Genomic DNA, 17,230 nt, shown 5'->3' on the forward strand with positions numbered 1-17,230 from the left:
AAAGCAGGAAAAGCAGTTTCCTTTAAATCATACAACAAAATCTGTCTGAAATCAGATTTGTAGTCATAGATACCGCTTTACTACAATCTGATTTTTATATTTCTTAACTAAGCCACATTTTGTAAGCATTAAAAAAACCCCAAAATGTTCAGAATTAAAATATTGTACATAATAATGGGCAATTATAAACCAATTTACTGATAGCAATAGCAAAAAAATATTTAGTTTGATGGACTCCTTCTGACAACAAAAACTGTTAGGAGTATAGTTCCAATAATGTTCTGTCTTAATCTTAAAGAACAACCCTAAATGTGAAACAATGCAGCAACAAACTTTTAAAATATGAAGGAAACCAGCTGGAGTTTATTTACAACCAGCAGAAAAAATGAAAAAAGAAATAATTGTATTTCTGGCTTATTGGGAATTGCTTCTCTTTATTCTCAATGGATTGGAGCCAGAGAACGTCACATTGATCGTACAAGTTCCATAAGTGGCTTCCTCTCATTCCCAAATCACACCACTGAATAAGGCTTAGAAGTGCTGCATTTCAATTGAATAATTTCAGATTTTGATACCTGTTATCTGGTCTGATGATAAGGATGGGTGTGATTAATTTCCTAAAGGCATTCCATTTCAAATCTGAACCAATCTCCTGTATTTTTTTAAGGGGGGGCACCAACTTTGCTTTTTTTAGGACAGCCTCATGCCAAATTCAGTTGATTAGGAAGCTGAACTGCGATCCTGGCTCTCAAAAGTGAGCTTTTTGGAAGTAGAAAAATATAACTAAAATAACAAAAGAGGCAGTAATCATCTACATTTGAGTGCTATAAATAAGAATTCATTTCCTAAAATCATTTAATAAATTAACTCAGTTACTGGAAAAAGGTAAAGCCCAACTCTTGGTGATCTATTGACATCTATCATTTCACAAAGCAGGATAGCTGAATTATCATAACTATAAATAGATAGACTATCCTAATGCTTCAAGAACACAAGTGCCCTGATAATATATGTAGGGTTGACCAAAGATTTTGAAAGGGTCTCTTAACCAATTGTGTTAAACATAAGCAAAGCACTACTCCTCAAAGCTACTGTGCATTTTGAAAATAGTGTTAGCCTCTTTGAAGAATGTCCACAATATTCTAGGGTTGCTGTGCCTAAGGAGGTATTATACTTTCCTGACAGTCCCAATAGAAGAGCTGTATGTGCACGCATAGGCAGAAAATTAGATACAGTCTTGAAAAGAGCAATGTAAACCTTGAAAGGAGGATGGTGCTTTGATGCATTGAGGAAGGATGCTTCACTCATTATCAACATACTCTGCAAACCATTTCTTCTGCATAAGCCTATTACCTAGTAACTAGCATCACAAATACCAGTTTTCACATTACTTTGTGATAGCTGAGAGCCATATATGACATAAGTTGTAATGGGTGAAAAATTATGCAAAAAAAAAATGAAGCTGGATCTCACTTGGTGGTGATAACATTTTATATTTTTGAATAGTTTTTAATGGAGTGCATGCCACATTATTTTTTAAACTGTATGGTATTTTTCCTCTCCAATGGGACAGCAATTATTTTCAGAAAGCCTTAAGAAAACAGGGTGAAAGCTGCTTTTTAACTCATTCAAGGCAGAATGGAGATATCTCCAATTCATAATTCTCCCTAGAACTTTGGCCTCAACATATGGGCTAAGCCTAGCTCAGTACCTTGCATGAAAAGGAAACCATATTATTTATATTCAATCATTTAGTTGATTCTTTGTGACCTGATAAGCAACAATTGTTGTTTATTCATACATGCATACATACAATTTATAAGCCATCTGACTTCCAACAACTCTTGTATCAACTACCATTTTACCCAACCTGGAGAAGCTATGAGAAGATAGCCCAGGCTATCTTATTAGCTTAAGGACTAATTTTCTTTTAGAGCATCACTATATCAATAAACTGACAGTGATCCATATCCTTTATGCCAATATTCAACAAAAATACACAATACTACATTGATAAAGCATAACAGTTTTCCATGCAATTTTCTATTCCCTTTGCGTAAAATCCCATACATTATGCTGGATGTAATCTGCTAGATATTTGTCACTGAAGAATTCATTACATTCTGTCTCAAAATTGGAATTTAAAGGAGTCTTTTAAAGCTGAAAATTTCTACCCCCCAAATAAAGAACAATTTGTCTCCTTCAATAAAATGTAAAAAGAAAAAAAGCTATGAATACTATAAAAGCAGATTCTATAGGCCTGTAGCTCAAAAGCAAACATCCTTTTCAATGGCATGTTTTTCTATTAAACTATAGTTTCAATAAGCATAAACATCTATTTTATTTAAAAATAAGAAAGGCTTTGGGGAGCAAGGGATAAAATATATGTTGTGATGCAAACCTTGCCTCTTATATATGTGTATGCAACATCACAATGCAAGAATTTCATCATTTGGAATCATCATGGCTAACTGTGGACACTTATGCACAGGCCTGAAAATGTTGCTTCTGCCCCCTCTAGTGATGTTACGACATTATTACTACATTCTCTGCAGATTTAGGAAACATTCTGAGCCTTTGAATATAAATCAGGCATTTCTCCATCTAGACGATTCACCAAAATTAGAGCAGGGCAGAACACCAGGATCTGACTGATAGTCAGGAATAAACTATCATAAAGACAAAACAACAAAACAAGGTACTAACAAATGTGCCTGCCTAAAGAGTTCTTCACCATGAAGCATGGTTTATGGCATGTTTAGAGTTTACCAAGTTGTGAGTCCAACATAAAATTTTGACCAAGAGCATTTTGATAATCAAATCGGATATTTTTCTCTGGTTTGTTCCACTGGGCTACATTCAATCACCATCACCCATAATTAAGTCATGATTATTATAGTTTTTAAACATGTAGCTGTTAAGAAAAGAATGATCTGGTCAATGCATTGACCAAAACTTTAAAAGTGCACAAATATTTTGTGTATGTATAAATGTGAGCACAAAAGCAAAAATAACTGATCTTATCTAAAAAATATTGTCTTCATTTCATTTTTAATTTTTAATTTCCTTGTTTTCCCCAGTTACACAACCACGGGAGTAAATTAATTAGCATTTTAGGACAATATTCCATGTAGTTAATGACATGGACTATCTTCCCAAAAGTTTATGATTATGGAGTGCTTTTTGGGGGGGTATTTAATGTACTTATCCCTTAATTATGAGATTATGAAATTATTCTTTCAGTAACATAAAATCCTGAAAATAAATTACAATTACACTTATTTTCATGTAAAACTTCCAAAAATTCAAATTTGCACTTTAAATTCATCATGAAAAACAGGAAAGATAACTGTTTTGATTTGGAAGTAACATTGCCCCCATAAAAAATAACCTATTTAAATTTAACTTTAAGTCAATATCTGACTGTGAGAGGAAGAACACACTGTGAAAAAAATGCCCAAGCTTCTTCTCTTCCCATTGTTGTCTAAGAGCTTGCCCTTCCCTTTTCAATTTAAACAGCCTCTGCCTGAAGGAGAAGAATGGTGGAGAAAGAAAGACAAGTAGGTTTGATAAGGAATATGGGGAAAAATGAAAAATTGAGAAGAAAAGGAAAAAAATTCAGAACTGAGTTGAAGACACCAGAACTGAGTAGTGGAGAAGCAGACCCAGGTATTAGCTGTGGGGCTAACAGAAGTGACAATGCTATAACTATTGTAATGATGACATGAAATAGTAGCAGCTTTCCCACAGCTAGAAGGGATGGAGAATTAAGATAGATCATCCTGAGAAATAGAAGAGACCTTGTGAAGCCAGCTAGAAGTCTCCTTCATCTCAACAACACTCACCCAGTGCAGCCACAATACCACCCACCAGCTAGAATTTCCTACTAGAACTTCTTATGAGTCATTGGTAGAAATTGGACTACCAAAGAAGAACCTACAACAGCAACTATGGCGTTGCTGCTGCCACCTGGACAAACCTGCAGCAGCAGATGACAATCCTATTAATTCTTCACCCAGCAATTGGTCCATAGAGACTATGAAAATGACTGTGGAGACAGTGAGTTGTGAGAAAGCTCATAATGGCTTAGAAAGTAGAACTAGAACAGATTAAAAAGTATAAAGACCTCAGGGATTATAGCATCCTTGAACACTCTTCTACATTTCATTGCTAGATTTCTAAATTTTCATGTTTTTTGTAACCAAAGACAGACAAAAGGAAAGATGGAAGGGCAGCAGCTAGGATGCCGTCAGGTGGGAGAAGGGGAGGGAATTCTTCCACATTTGGATCAAAACCCAGACTGATTTAACTCTTATTTGATGTATCCCATGGGTTGACCACATTAATTTGGCAAACAACCATTTGTAGTATTCCCATTGAAGAGGTATTATTAGGAAAAATGTAGAAAACACATCACTGACCCCTAAAAGTTTAGCTACTGAAATGCTTTATAAATGCTTAAACAAGTAAAATAAAATGTCATATTTTTTGAATACGCATTGCATCCTTAAAACAAACACAAACCTGTGCAGTTGCTAATTCCAGTGAAGGAAAACACAGCAGAGTGAGAGGTCAACTTCTATTTCCATGTCAAAATATCAAACAGCTTTGCTATTACCTTGATTGCAGCCATATTTAACAACACTCTGAGTAGATATAATACTAGAGGAGGAAACTGACATGAAAGCATAATAGTAGGTTGATAATTCTAAAGTAAATCTACATAGAAATCAGTCAATGAATATTAAACTACAAAGGAAACAAGAATATACTAAATGTTGAAGTACATTTTCATTTAAAGGTGAAATGTTAATTGTGGCTCTTAGTGAAACTCAAAGCAACTCAAAGAGATATAAACTAACTAGAGAATGACAGCACCCTTTTCATAGTTAAATAGGTGGTTCTGGACAAATTAACATATTGTCATCTTGTTCTCATGATGTTATCCCATGGCAACAGTTTTAAGAAGCCTCTTGTAAGTATTTAATATCTAATAGTTTCACAACAAAGCCAGCTAAACCATAGTAGGGACAGAATAGAACTAAGATTCTGTAACTCAGAATTGCTGCATATTAAAACTATTTCCCTGGGTTACAGTGGGACTTAAGCCTTATGAACAGAACAATTCATGAATATTGATAACATGTAATCCTGCTAAGTTTAAAAACTATTAATTTATTAAATTTATAGATGCACAAATTTATATGACATTGGGTGGTATAGAAATACATCAATAACAATAATAACAATGCAGACAATATAAACTCAAAGAACATCTGGGGAAAAAAATCAATTAAAGAAACAAATTAACAACCAAAATAAATACCTCACAGAGGATCTACCCTCCACTCTAATCAAGAGTCTGGGGACAAACCCAAGTTTTAAGGGCTCCCTTAAGCAGTATTAGCAATATTATCTTAGATTGCTCCAGATTGCAGTGCTAATTGGAGATTGAACAGGGGAGCTGTACAGCAAAGTATCTCCAATTAGCACTGCAATCTGGGGTAATCTAAGGTAATATTCTTTTTAAAAGTCCTCATTCAGTCAGGTGGACTCTATTTTCTGATTTTGTGGACTGTCCTCCAAAATGGTTTTTAAGATGGTCAACTTCTCTAATAAACAATTTGGTTTCAGAAAAAAACTATCCTGTAATCTGAAACTCTTACACTGCAAAAACATATGGACTACACAACTCGATCAGGGCAAAGCACTAGACTCAATTTACATAGACTTCTGTAAAGCCTTCGATTCAGTGGTACACGACAAACACTCCTAAAACTAAAATCTTATGGTATCTCTGGACACCTACATAACTGGATAGAAGCATTCCTGTCAAACAGACCACAAATGGTCAAAATTGGGAGCACCCTATCAAATTCTGTACCTGTCAACAGTGGTGTCCCCCAAGGCAGTGTTTTAGGACCAACTCTCTTTATACTCTAAATAAATGACCTCTGTGATCATATTAAGAGCAACTGCGTTTTCTTCGCTGATTATATAAATCTATTCAACACCACAGACAATACTACTACCCTCCAAAAAGACCGTGACTATGTATCAGAATGGTCAATCAAATGGCAACTTCAAATCTAACAAATAAATGCTCTGTCGTACATATTGGCAAAAAAAATCAGTAAATAAAATACAAGCTAAATACTCAAGACCTTGCTGAGGATCCAAACTCTGTCAAGGACCTTGGAGTACTCATCTCTAATGATCTAAGTGCTAGAGCCCACTGTAACTACATAGCCAAAAAGGCAATAAGAGTTGTTAATCTAATCCTACATAGCTTTTTCTCTGATAATATCACACTATTAACTAGAGCGTACAAAACATTTGCTAGACCTATACTTGAATACAGCTCATCAGTCTGGAACCCACATCATGTATCTGATATTAACACAGTTGAAAAAGTCCAGAAATATTTCACAAGAAGAGTTCTCCGCTCCTCTACTCATTACAGAATACCTTATGCCACCAGACTTGAAACTCTAGACCTAGAAAACCTAGAACTATGCCGCCTTCGGTCCAATCTAAATATAGTATATAAAATCATACATTGCAATGTCCTACCTGCAAATGAATACTTCAGCTTCAATCATAACAATATAAGAGCAAACAATAGACACAAACGCAAGGTTAACCGCACCAAACTTGATTGCAGAAAATACGATTTCAGCAACAGAGTGGTCAATGTTTGGAATGCTCTACCTGATTCCGTGGTTTCTTTCCCAAACCGCCAAAACTTTAACCTTAGACTGCCTACTACTGACCTCACCACCTTCCTAAGAGGCTTGTAGGGGGTATGCATAAGTGCACCAATCGTGCCTTCTGTCCCTGTCCTACTGTTTCTTTTTATTTTTCTTATAAGTATCCATCTCATGTATTCAAAACTATGTTTATTCTTATACCTGTATCTTGTAAGCAATTGACAAATCAAATAAATAAATAAAAATAAACTTTTAACAGCAGCAGTAGTCTCCAGCCATTGCTTGTACAGCCGCCATCTCCCAGATGCAAAAAATAAAAAATGGCAGGCTCTTGATCATCCACCTCCTGCACTGAGTGCTCCTCTCCTCTGTAACTGTGCAATTTAGAAACTTTGATGAGAATGAGATCTAATTCTTTAATCTAGCAGCTATCTATCTTTTCAGGGCCAAAGAATGTTGCCTTACCCATCTTGTCTATTTTCTTGTCACTCTTCATTTTTTAATGGCTTTAGCAGCAGTACTTTTGTATTTCCCTATAGGTCCTCTTTCTGATATATCATGAGCAGAGCTTTCTCTCAGTCCACAAATCACTCATATTACAAGGGCATGTGATTTTTTCCATGGCTTCTGACTAAAAACAATCAATGTTCTTGCTCTTCGTCACTTCTTCTCAAGTTTTCATACCCTCCATTTTCGCAATCTAAACAAAATAATTAAACTAGTTTAACTAAACTTAGAGCTGTGGTGGCACAGTGTTTAGAATGCAGTACTGCAGGCTATGTCTGCTGATTGCTGTCTGCCTGCAATTTCAAATCGAATCTCACCAGATTCAAGGTTTCCCAGATCATATTTTTGGTTCATGTTCATTAAAAGATCCTGATGATTTTCATGTATATTTCTGCACAATATATACATATTCCCTATCCTACGCTTACATTTTTAATTCCTAATCCCTAACCCCCCATCCAAATATAATTATACAGTATTTTGTATTTGCTTCTGTTGAAATTCATCTTGCTGGTTTTTGCTTAATATTTCAACTTGTCAGGACCCTGCTGAATGTTGCTATTGTCCCCTAAGTTGCAATTGCTATCCTACCCATCATCTGCAAATGTAATCATCATATTCCTAATATTTTATCCAAATCATTTATTAATATGACACCACTTAATATTTCACTTTTGGCTTAATAAATAGCCATTCACTCACTGGATATGATAGTTCAATTAGCTCTGTTTCTATCTAAAGTTAATATAATTAATGGAAAACTCTGTTGTTATAAAGCCAATCCATAAATTTATGGTTTCCATACAAGCATGCAAAGCTAATCTTTAGGATATAAGTGACCCACTCTTTAGAAGTGACAGGATTATAATGGAGATATTTATACTTACATTTTGACAACTCTGAAAAGCAGTGTTACTATATAATTATATTTTTACTACTCTTACACAATTGGTGTGTGTGTGTGTGTGTGTCTGTGTCTGTGTCTGTGTGAAATATTGATGGATCAAATCTTTAATAAATACCTCAATATAATGTTCAACTAATATTTTGAATTTGCGTAAATATTTAAATTACAGAACCATGCTTTATTGAATTTTCTTATTTCAACCCTGCTATTTTGGTTGTTTGAAAATATAGTGTACAATACTTAAAACAGGATGAAATATTGACTGATAAAGAACAGCTAAAATTTTCTAAGCTTAAACTTTCTGGAAAACTACAATAATGCATACTTGTACCAATGTAAAAAGGGCAGACTGTTTCTAATTTTCAGTGCATTTCCAGACAAGCTAAAGAAATGCTTCTTTGAGTTGACCTTTGTAGACAATATCAGAATGTTAATTTGTGCACCTGGTTATTCAAAATTCCCTAGACTCATTTTTTACATACTGTATGCTAATATTATAAATAAATCACAATACTTTACTTGGAACAACTTACATTCTGAAGCAATACCTTTAATACCATCAAACAACAACTCCCTATTTCAAGTCCTTGAGAAAGAATTAACAGATGGATAAAAATTCAAAATTTAGTTTAAATATATGGCTTATTGTACAACCATCCATCTAAAAATAATAAATATACATGCTAGACTTCAAGAAAGCCAATTCCAACAAGCTTAGAAAAGTATTAAGTGAGACCCTTTGATCAAGTTGAAGGCAGGATGGGAACATCTTAAAAACAAGATATCAGAAATATAATCACACACCACTTCAGTGATAGGAAAAAATGTTGGGGACACTTAGGAAATTTCTATGGATGCGCAGGAAGATTTTGGCTGTGTAAGAAATTGAAAATGAAGTTGCCATGGAAGCAGACCACAAAATATCTAATAATCACAGAAAGTAAATTAGAAACAATAAAGTACTAAAGAAACTTCTGCTTGCAAAAGAAGTTAAAATCAACAAAAAAGGTTTTCTTGGCTATGTCAAAAGTAAGAAGAAGAAAAAAAAGAGGGGCCTGGTGTTTCAAGCAGATGCCAAGATGGCCAGGGTTTATGTGGGGATGTCACAATGCCCTAGCTCCTTTGCTTCAGCCCTTTATTCACAAAGGGGAATTATATTCCACTGGACCAAGCAAAAATGCAGAAAAAGGAAACTGGTAACCCAAGATAAACAAAGAGATATTACAAAACCCTTAAATATCTTTAAAGTTGCCAGGGCCAAATCAGTTACACCTGAAAGTCTTGAAGGATGTTGTGGACATCATTCTGGAGCCCCTTTCTCTGAACTTTGAGAAATCATCAAAGACAAATTTACTTCCATAAAATCAGAGAAGTAAATGTCTTTATTTTCAAAAAGGAGAAAAACAGTAACTGGTCAACTTGATGTCAGTACTGGGCAAAATGCTATATTACATTATCAATACCAACAGACTTAATATGCAACATTTCAAACAGAATGGAGTGCTGGGCAGAGTATCACTTGACAGAATGCAACAAGTCAAGGCAAACAAGCTTAATCTCCTTTTTGACATATACCAATTTAGTTCACTGCAATAATGTCTGAACTTTATCAAAGCATCAGGCACTTTGATATAGATCCTAGTAGAAAAGATGGAAAAATATGGGCTAGATTATGTTACCATTTGATGAACACAGAATCAGATGAACAACTGAATTCAATGAGTGTACATCAATGGCTTGGTGACAAATAGAAAGGAAGCGATAAATAAATAACAAATTATGTTCAAATTATTTATAAATGACACTGATTAGAAAATGATTATCAAATATGTGAATATTTGTAAAAATATAAGGATAGCAAACACTATGGGAGGAGAGCTTGAAGGTGTAGAAGGATTTTGATATGCAGGACACTGAGCAAAAACTAGGAAGATTAATTTCAACAGGGATAAATGCAAAGTCCTATATTTGTGTGGGACAAAAGAAACAGGGAATGTAGGAAAAAGATTTGAATTTTCTGATGAATCACAAATTGAACATAAACTCGCAGTGTAATGAAGCTGTGAAAAAAAAATGCAATCCTAAACTGCATCAACAGAAATATAATGTCAAGATGAAGAGATGTCAGTGTTCCCACCTGGAATACTTGTCCAATCCTGGGTGCTATATTTTTAAAAAGATATTAAAATGTGTATCTAGAAAAATAATCAATAGAGCAAGGGACTGCGAAATAATATGAGAGAACATTATAGGTATTGTGTTTATTTAGTCTGAAGGACAGAAATTTGTGAGGAGATACAATAGTTTTTTTTTCAAATACCTGAAGGGCTGCCATATAGAAAAGGAGACAAATTTGTTCTAAGTTGTTCTGGAATCCATGACAAGGTTTAAATTACAAGGATGAAGATTTAGGTTGAATATGGGGGTGGGGTGGGGGATCTAACTGTAAGAGCTGTTTGATTATGGAACAGATTCTTCAGGTAACAGACTCTTCAAATCTGGAAATATTTAAACAAATACTGGATATGGGCTGCCAGGGATAATATAGTAGTTAATTTTGGTCCTGAGCAGGCGATTTCCAAGGGTCCTTCAAATCCTTACATTCTACAGAAGATTTTCAAGACTTATTTGCAAAACTGAAACTAAACATAATCATTTTCTATACTTATTACATATAATAAGCACACAAAAGGAAACTATAAATTCAATAAGATGAGTGATTTGCAATTATGAAATGACTTTCATTAGCAACTTCACAGAGTTCCTAAATCTTAAGAGAATTATAAGTATGAGTTACAGTTAACCACTGTCAACTTAATGTTACATAAATTACAATTCATATTTCCTTCAGCCTACACAACAATTGTAATCTGTAGATATGTCAAATTTGAGAAAATAGAATGATCGTATATAATCCTATATTTTTGTTATTTTCATTAACAGTATCTAAGCAATCTTCCCCTCTCATGTACCTAACCTATGGTCACACTAGTATCTTGAAAATAATTAATGTTCCCAACAAAACATTTTATTCGGGATATCTAAGAATATTTTGATTGGTATTCCACATAGTACATAAATTAGGTAAAAATCTTGGTTATTTGTTTAATTTTAGATGCTTTTTTAAAAAAGTCTACAAACTGAACTGCAGGAAGACTTGGAATTACATAAAAAATGGGAAAGTTAAACAAGTTAACACTAATTGGTTCTGAGACAGCCATATTCCAGGCATTATTTTATGTTTAAATTAGTGAAAGTAATCCAAAAATAAATGCAGAGATTTTTAGACAGAGTAATGGTGTCTATTCATCAGTTACGTAGATATACAGATGGCAAAACTTTTTAATGAGGATTTTATATTAGTTCTGTATTTTCTGTCCTACTCGCATGAAGATCAAAATAGCATTTGTTTGTGAATACTAAGCCCACTTCCATAAAAGTAGAGATATGAAAACAAAAACTCAGACTAAAATATTTTCAGAATGTTCTGATTTCAACTGTTCAGGAAATAGACAACATGGACACAAATTTTCCTTCTGAAAGTATGTTCATTTATGTGGAACTGCTGTTATTTAACCTGATAATTTGTTACATGCCAGAATATATTATAAATATAATACTATTAAAAATTCTACCATTCCAGGAAAAAAATGGTTCCCCAATGAACTGCAGAATTCAAGAATGTCAAAGGAGAAGGAACATATAACCTTAGCTATATACAAGCCTGTCTCAGGATAATTTATGTTTGTTGCCATGCAACACAGACATTTCTCACTGTAGAAAGCAATACTGAACATCTGTAAGAAACATTTTGAACATTTCTTCACATAGCATTGCAACAAATAAACTCAGCCAATATGGTTAACTTACCGTTACAGACTTCAAAGTCATTCCATGGTAGGTGCCCATAGTATCAATCTTGAAACCTTCCGTCTCTATGAAATTAAAAACAAAAATACCCCAAAGTTTTAATGAGTATTGTCATATGTAAATCCTACAGCAACTAAAACAAATCACAACAAAAGAAACTGATCCAATGTGAATTTTGGTTTTGTTTGAAAGGAGAAAAGGCCACAGAGAGAATCAATATTCTTATGATAGTTAAATATATCTCCAACAAACTAAATGTTCAGATGGTTTGGAACAATGGATATTAGTAATCCATTTCTTTGCTTTTCTATTCTCTTCCATCTCCAGTAATAATTCTAGATTTTTTTTATTCATTAACTGAAATAAATAGCTATTATGCTGCTGAGCAATTTCTAATCTTTTAAAGCATTCTTAGAAATTGGTAAGTGACTGTCAGGCTTCATATACACATTTGATTCAATACCTTTCATATACACTGCTCAAAAAAAATAAAGGGAACACAAAAATAAGACATCCTAGATCTGAATGAATGAAATATTCTTATTAAATACTTTGTTCATTACATAGTTGAATGTGCTGACAACAAAATCACACAAAAATTATCAATGGAAATAAAATTTAGCAACTCATGGAGGTCTGGATTTGAAGTTACACTCAAAATTAAAGTGGAAAAAAACACTACAGGCTGATCCAACTTTGATGTAAGGTCCTTAAAACAAGTCAAAACGAGGCTTAGTAGTGTGTGTGGCCTCCACGTGCCTGTATGACCTCCCTACAACGCCTGGGCATGCTCCTGATGAGGTGGCGGATGGTCTCCTGAGGAATCTCCTCCCACGCCTGGACTAAAGCATCCCCCAACTCCTGGACAGTCTGTGGTGCAATGTGGCGTTGGTGGATGAAGCGAGACATGATGTCCCAGATGTGCTCAATTAGATTCAGGTCTGGGGAACAGGCGGGCCAGTCCACAGCATCAATGCCTTGTGGCTGGAGTTTGTCTTGCAAGAACTGCTGACAAACTCCAGCCACATGAGATCTAGCATTGTCTTGCATTAGGAGGAACCCAGGGCCAACCGCACCAGCATATGGTCTCACAAGGGGTCTGAGGATCTCATCCCGGTACCTAATGGCAGTCAGGCTACCTCTGGTGAACACATGGAGGGCTGTGCGGCCCCCTAAAGAAATGCCACCCCACACCATTACTGACCCACTGCCAAACTGGTCATGCTGGAGGATGTTGCAGGCAGCAGAACATTCTCTATGGCATCTCCAGACCCTGTCACATCTGTCACATGTGCTCAGTGTAAACCTGCTTTCATCTGTGAAGAGCACAGGGCGCCAGTAGCAAATCTGCCAATCTTGGTGTTCTCTGGCAAATGCCAAACATCCTGCACGGTGTTGGGCTGTAAGCACAACCCCCACCTGTGGACGTCGAGCCCTCATACCACACTCATGGAGTCTGTTTCTGACTGTTTGAGCAGCCACATGCACATTTGTGGCCTGCTGGAGGTCATTTTGCAGGGCTCTGGCAGTGCTCCTCCTGTTCTTCCTTGAACAAAGGTGGAGGTAGCAATCCTGATGCTGAGTTGTTGCCCTCCTCCACATATCCTGATGTACAGGCCTGTCTTCTGGTAGCGCCTCCATGCTCTGGACACTACGCTGACAGACATAGCAAACCTTCTTGCCACAGCTCGCATTGATGTGCCATACTGGATGAGCTGCACTACCTGAGCCACTTGTGTGGGTTGTAGACTCCATCTCATGCTACCACTAGAGTGAAAGCACCACCAGCATTCAAAAGTGACCAAACTATCAGCCAGAAAGCATAGGAACTGAAAAGTGGTCTGTGGTTGCCACCTACAGAACCACTCCTTTATTGGGGATGTCTTGCTAACTGCCTATGCTTTCCACCTGTTATCTATTCAATTTGCACAACAGCATGTGAAATTGATTGTCAATCAGTGTTGCTACCTAAGTGGACAGTTTGATTTCACAGAAGTGTGATTGACTTGGAGTTACATTGTGTTGTTTAAGTGTTCCCTTTATTTTTTTGAGCAGTGTACATTTTCTGATTATCTATTTACCTAAATAAATAAATATTACTTTATATTTTTGTGCTAGACATAATAACCACATATTTCCACAATTCTTCTCCATTACCTTATGGGCAAATTTTCATATTTACTTATTTTATATATTTATGCTGTTAAATTCTGCCTGTATTAGAATATGTTAACATTTCCTGTTCATTTCCCTATCGTAAGTGGTATCTTCTACCAAGATACATAAATGCATTTATTTGCTCTAGTTTTTAGCATTTATATGTAACATTGAATTGTTTACTCAATTTTTCTTAACTATCTTGCTCTTTAATACGTTATTCTTCAGATGCATATTCCTCAAGTCATCATAACTTAGTGTTGTGAATCATTCAGATTCTCAGTTGACAATATGGCAACATTTGCATATAAAACAAGAGATAAATTCATGTTCCCAACTAGTGTAAAATATGGAATAGATCTGTGTAAAAACAGATCTTCAGAGTAGCATTATATATTTATCTGTAAATATTTTTAACACTTACATAAAACATTACAGGTATTCCTCAACTTACCGTCAGTTAACAATGTTTAAAGTTACAACAGCCTTGGAAAAGGTGCTTTACTACTCATAAAGCACTTCTGATTGTTATAAAACTTTACTGACCCTCTCATATTCACATGCTTATGATCTAGGTGCTTGGCAACTTGATTGTACTCAGAACTGGTTGCAAGTGCTTTGCAATAAAAGAGCAGTCCTCTTCTGTAAATAGAAAGGAATCAAGCTCCTCTGATCCAGTGGAGAAACAGAGTTCAGATCCCAAAGATCCAACCTCCATACTTTCTGTCCACTGGAGAAGTTCCTTTTTATGGATAGATGAGAGCTAAACTCATTCAGCAAGTGAGGAAACATTCCCAGTTCCCAACTATCAGAGCTCCTTTCCTGCAACCTGTCCCAGCAGATTCCTTCTGTGCATGTAGGGGAGCTGAATTCAGCAGGTAGCTCTTTCACTCATCTGGTTAACAATCCAGGTGATCACTTAAGGTCTGCATCTGGGAATGCCAGGACTGTGATCATTTACTGAAGCAGTGAGATGGGCATCTTGGTTAATGACCACTTTGTTCAATTATCCAATTGTGGTTGTAAGTTAAGGTCTACCTGTACCATATCTTAATTCCTCTCAATGTTGTACCATTTTCTAAACTTGTCCATTTACTCTGAACATATATGACTGCAGGGGCATTTCAATCCCCCTCCCCCAACCTATCTTCTTCCCATCTCTTTTGCTGGCTTGCACAGTGGCACATTTCAGTAGTGATGACAGCACTGGGACTGAAGTAGAGGTCCAGGGCCTTTAGCAGTTTTAGCCAGCTGCCACTTCCCCTAGGTCTGTATTTCCCTGCACTCTTGCATATCCTCACTGTGCTTCCTTCACACTTCATGCATTCCTTTACACCTCTGCACATCCTTCTTGAGTCTTGGAACACTTCCCCTGCATCCTCATGTATCCCCTTCCATTCTCCCCTAAGAGTTGCAACTCTCCTATACCCGGGACTTGCAATTGTCCTCTACGTGGGACTTGCCAGCTTCGCTACTGACTTGGTTCTTTGAACATAGCAGGAAGTCATCTCACCTAATGATTACGGGATTCAGTTAATGATAACAACCCAAACTACAGGGACTGCCATTACTAAACAATGTGGTAACATTTTACAACTGCATTGTTTAGCGATGGAAATTTAGTCCCAATTGCTGTTGTAAGTCAACAACTACCTGTATCTCTGAATGGCTACATTTTCCTATACTTTTGTCTCATTCTCTTAGACAATCATTCTATACTTTTCTCTCATTACTTCAACTAAAACAATAATTCCACCCTCCTTACTCTCTAAGTAGAAGTTATTGTTTTGGTCCTACTTGTATGATATGCAACATTCTTAGCTAACAATATTGGTCAGTTTCTGGCGCACTTGGGCTTCTATGAGCGAACATATAGAGCAGTGGTAATCAACCTGGTCCCTACCGCCCACTAGTGGGCGTTCCAGCTTTCATGGTGGGTGGTAGGGATTTGGTCCCCTACTTTATAAATCACCATTACTGTGGAACCGGTGGGCAGTTAGAAAATTTTACTACTAACAGAGATACAGAAGTGGGCGGTAGGTATAAAATGGTTGACTACCCCTGATATAGAGGATATCTTTCTTGAAGGAAGGGTGGTACATTTGCATGAAATTACAAATAAATTATGAATGACTCAAAATTGTGATTATAATTATACACAAAATTCTATTTCAGCAGGATTTATTTCTACAAATAGGCTTTAAGACAGGTTAGCACAGTTGGTATCAGTAATGAGACATGCTTTGTACTAAAGCTGTGAATAGGCAGGACTTTTAAAAGAGCAATTAAACTAAACCTGGCTATCAACCATAGTATTGGCCTCCATTAAATAACAATTCTTTGTGTTGATATCACAGAAAGCATTGGATAATTTTATTCAAGAATTCAAAAGTACACATTGTAAAACTGAGTTTTACAGGATAGGATTCAGGATAGAAGAGCCTGCAATATGTATGCAGATTTATTTCAACAATATGCAAGAAATAATATTTTCTCTAAGTAAGTCTACAGACTGAACCTTCCTTAAGAATTTTTTCCTACCATTCTTACCAAGGTGTACAAGTAAATTATAATAGTTATAAAACCGGTGAAATATGTTAGAACTAGCCATGAGAATTAATAGGAGTTTAAAGTCTATGTTCTCTTTGGCTGAATTAACCATTTAGTACTGAAGTTTGCAGATGATGTAACAGTGCTTGGTCTCACTCGAGACAACGATGAATCTGCATACAGACGGTAGGTTGAACAATTAGCCTTGTGGTGCAACCAGAACAATCTTGAGCTAAATACACTCAAAACCATAAAAATGGCGGTTGATTTTAGGAGAAACCATCCTATACAACCACCTCTTACATACCAGACAACACAGTATCAACAGTAGAGACCTTCAAGTTTCTAAGTTTTATCATATCTCAAGACTTAAAATGGACATCTAACATCAAAAACGTCATAAAAAAGGCATAACAAAGAATGTTCTTTCTGTGTCAAAGCTCAAACTGTCCAAAGAGCTGCTGATTCAATTCTATAGAGGAATTATTGATTCTGTCATCTGTACCTCTATAATGGTCTGGTTTGGCTC

At 35.8% G+C, this 17,230-nt stretch overlaps 1 protein-coding gene across 1 annotated transcript in view; it reads right to left on the reverse strand.

The window, feature by feature from the left end:
- CDC73 (cell division cycle 73) overlaps positions 1–17,230 on the reverse strand; it is a 107,702-nt gene that overhangs the window by 53,473 nt on the left and 36,999 nt on the right. Inside the window, exon 10 of the mRNA XM_026703223.2 lies at positions 11,995–12,059. Coding sequence (XP_026559008.1) covers positions 11,995–12,059 — 65 coding nt within the window. The remainder of the gene's footprint in view (positions 1–11,994; positions 12,060–17,230) is intronic.

This window comes from Pseudonaja textilis, chromosome 3 (genome assembly GCF_049901715.1).
Source record: "Pseudonaja textilis isolate UNSWEBS1 chromosome 3, rPseTex1.2, whole genome shotgun sequence".
NCBI classification, from domain to species: domain Eukaryota; kingdom Metazoa; phylum Chordata; class Lepidosauria; order Squamata; family Elapidae; genus Pseudonaja; species Pseudonaja textilis.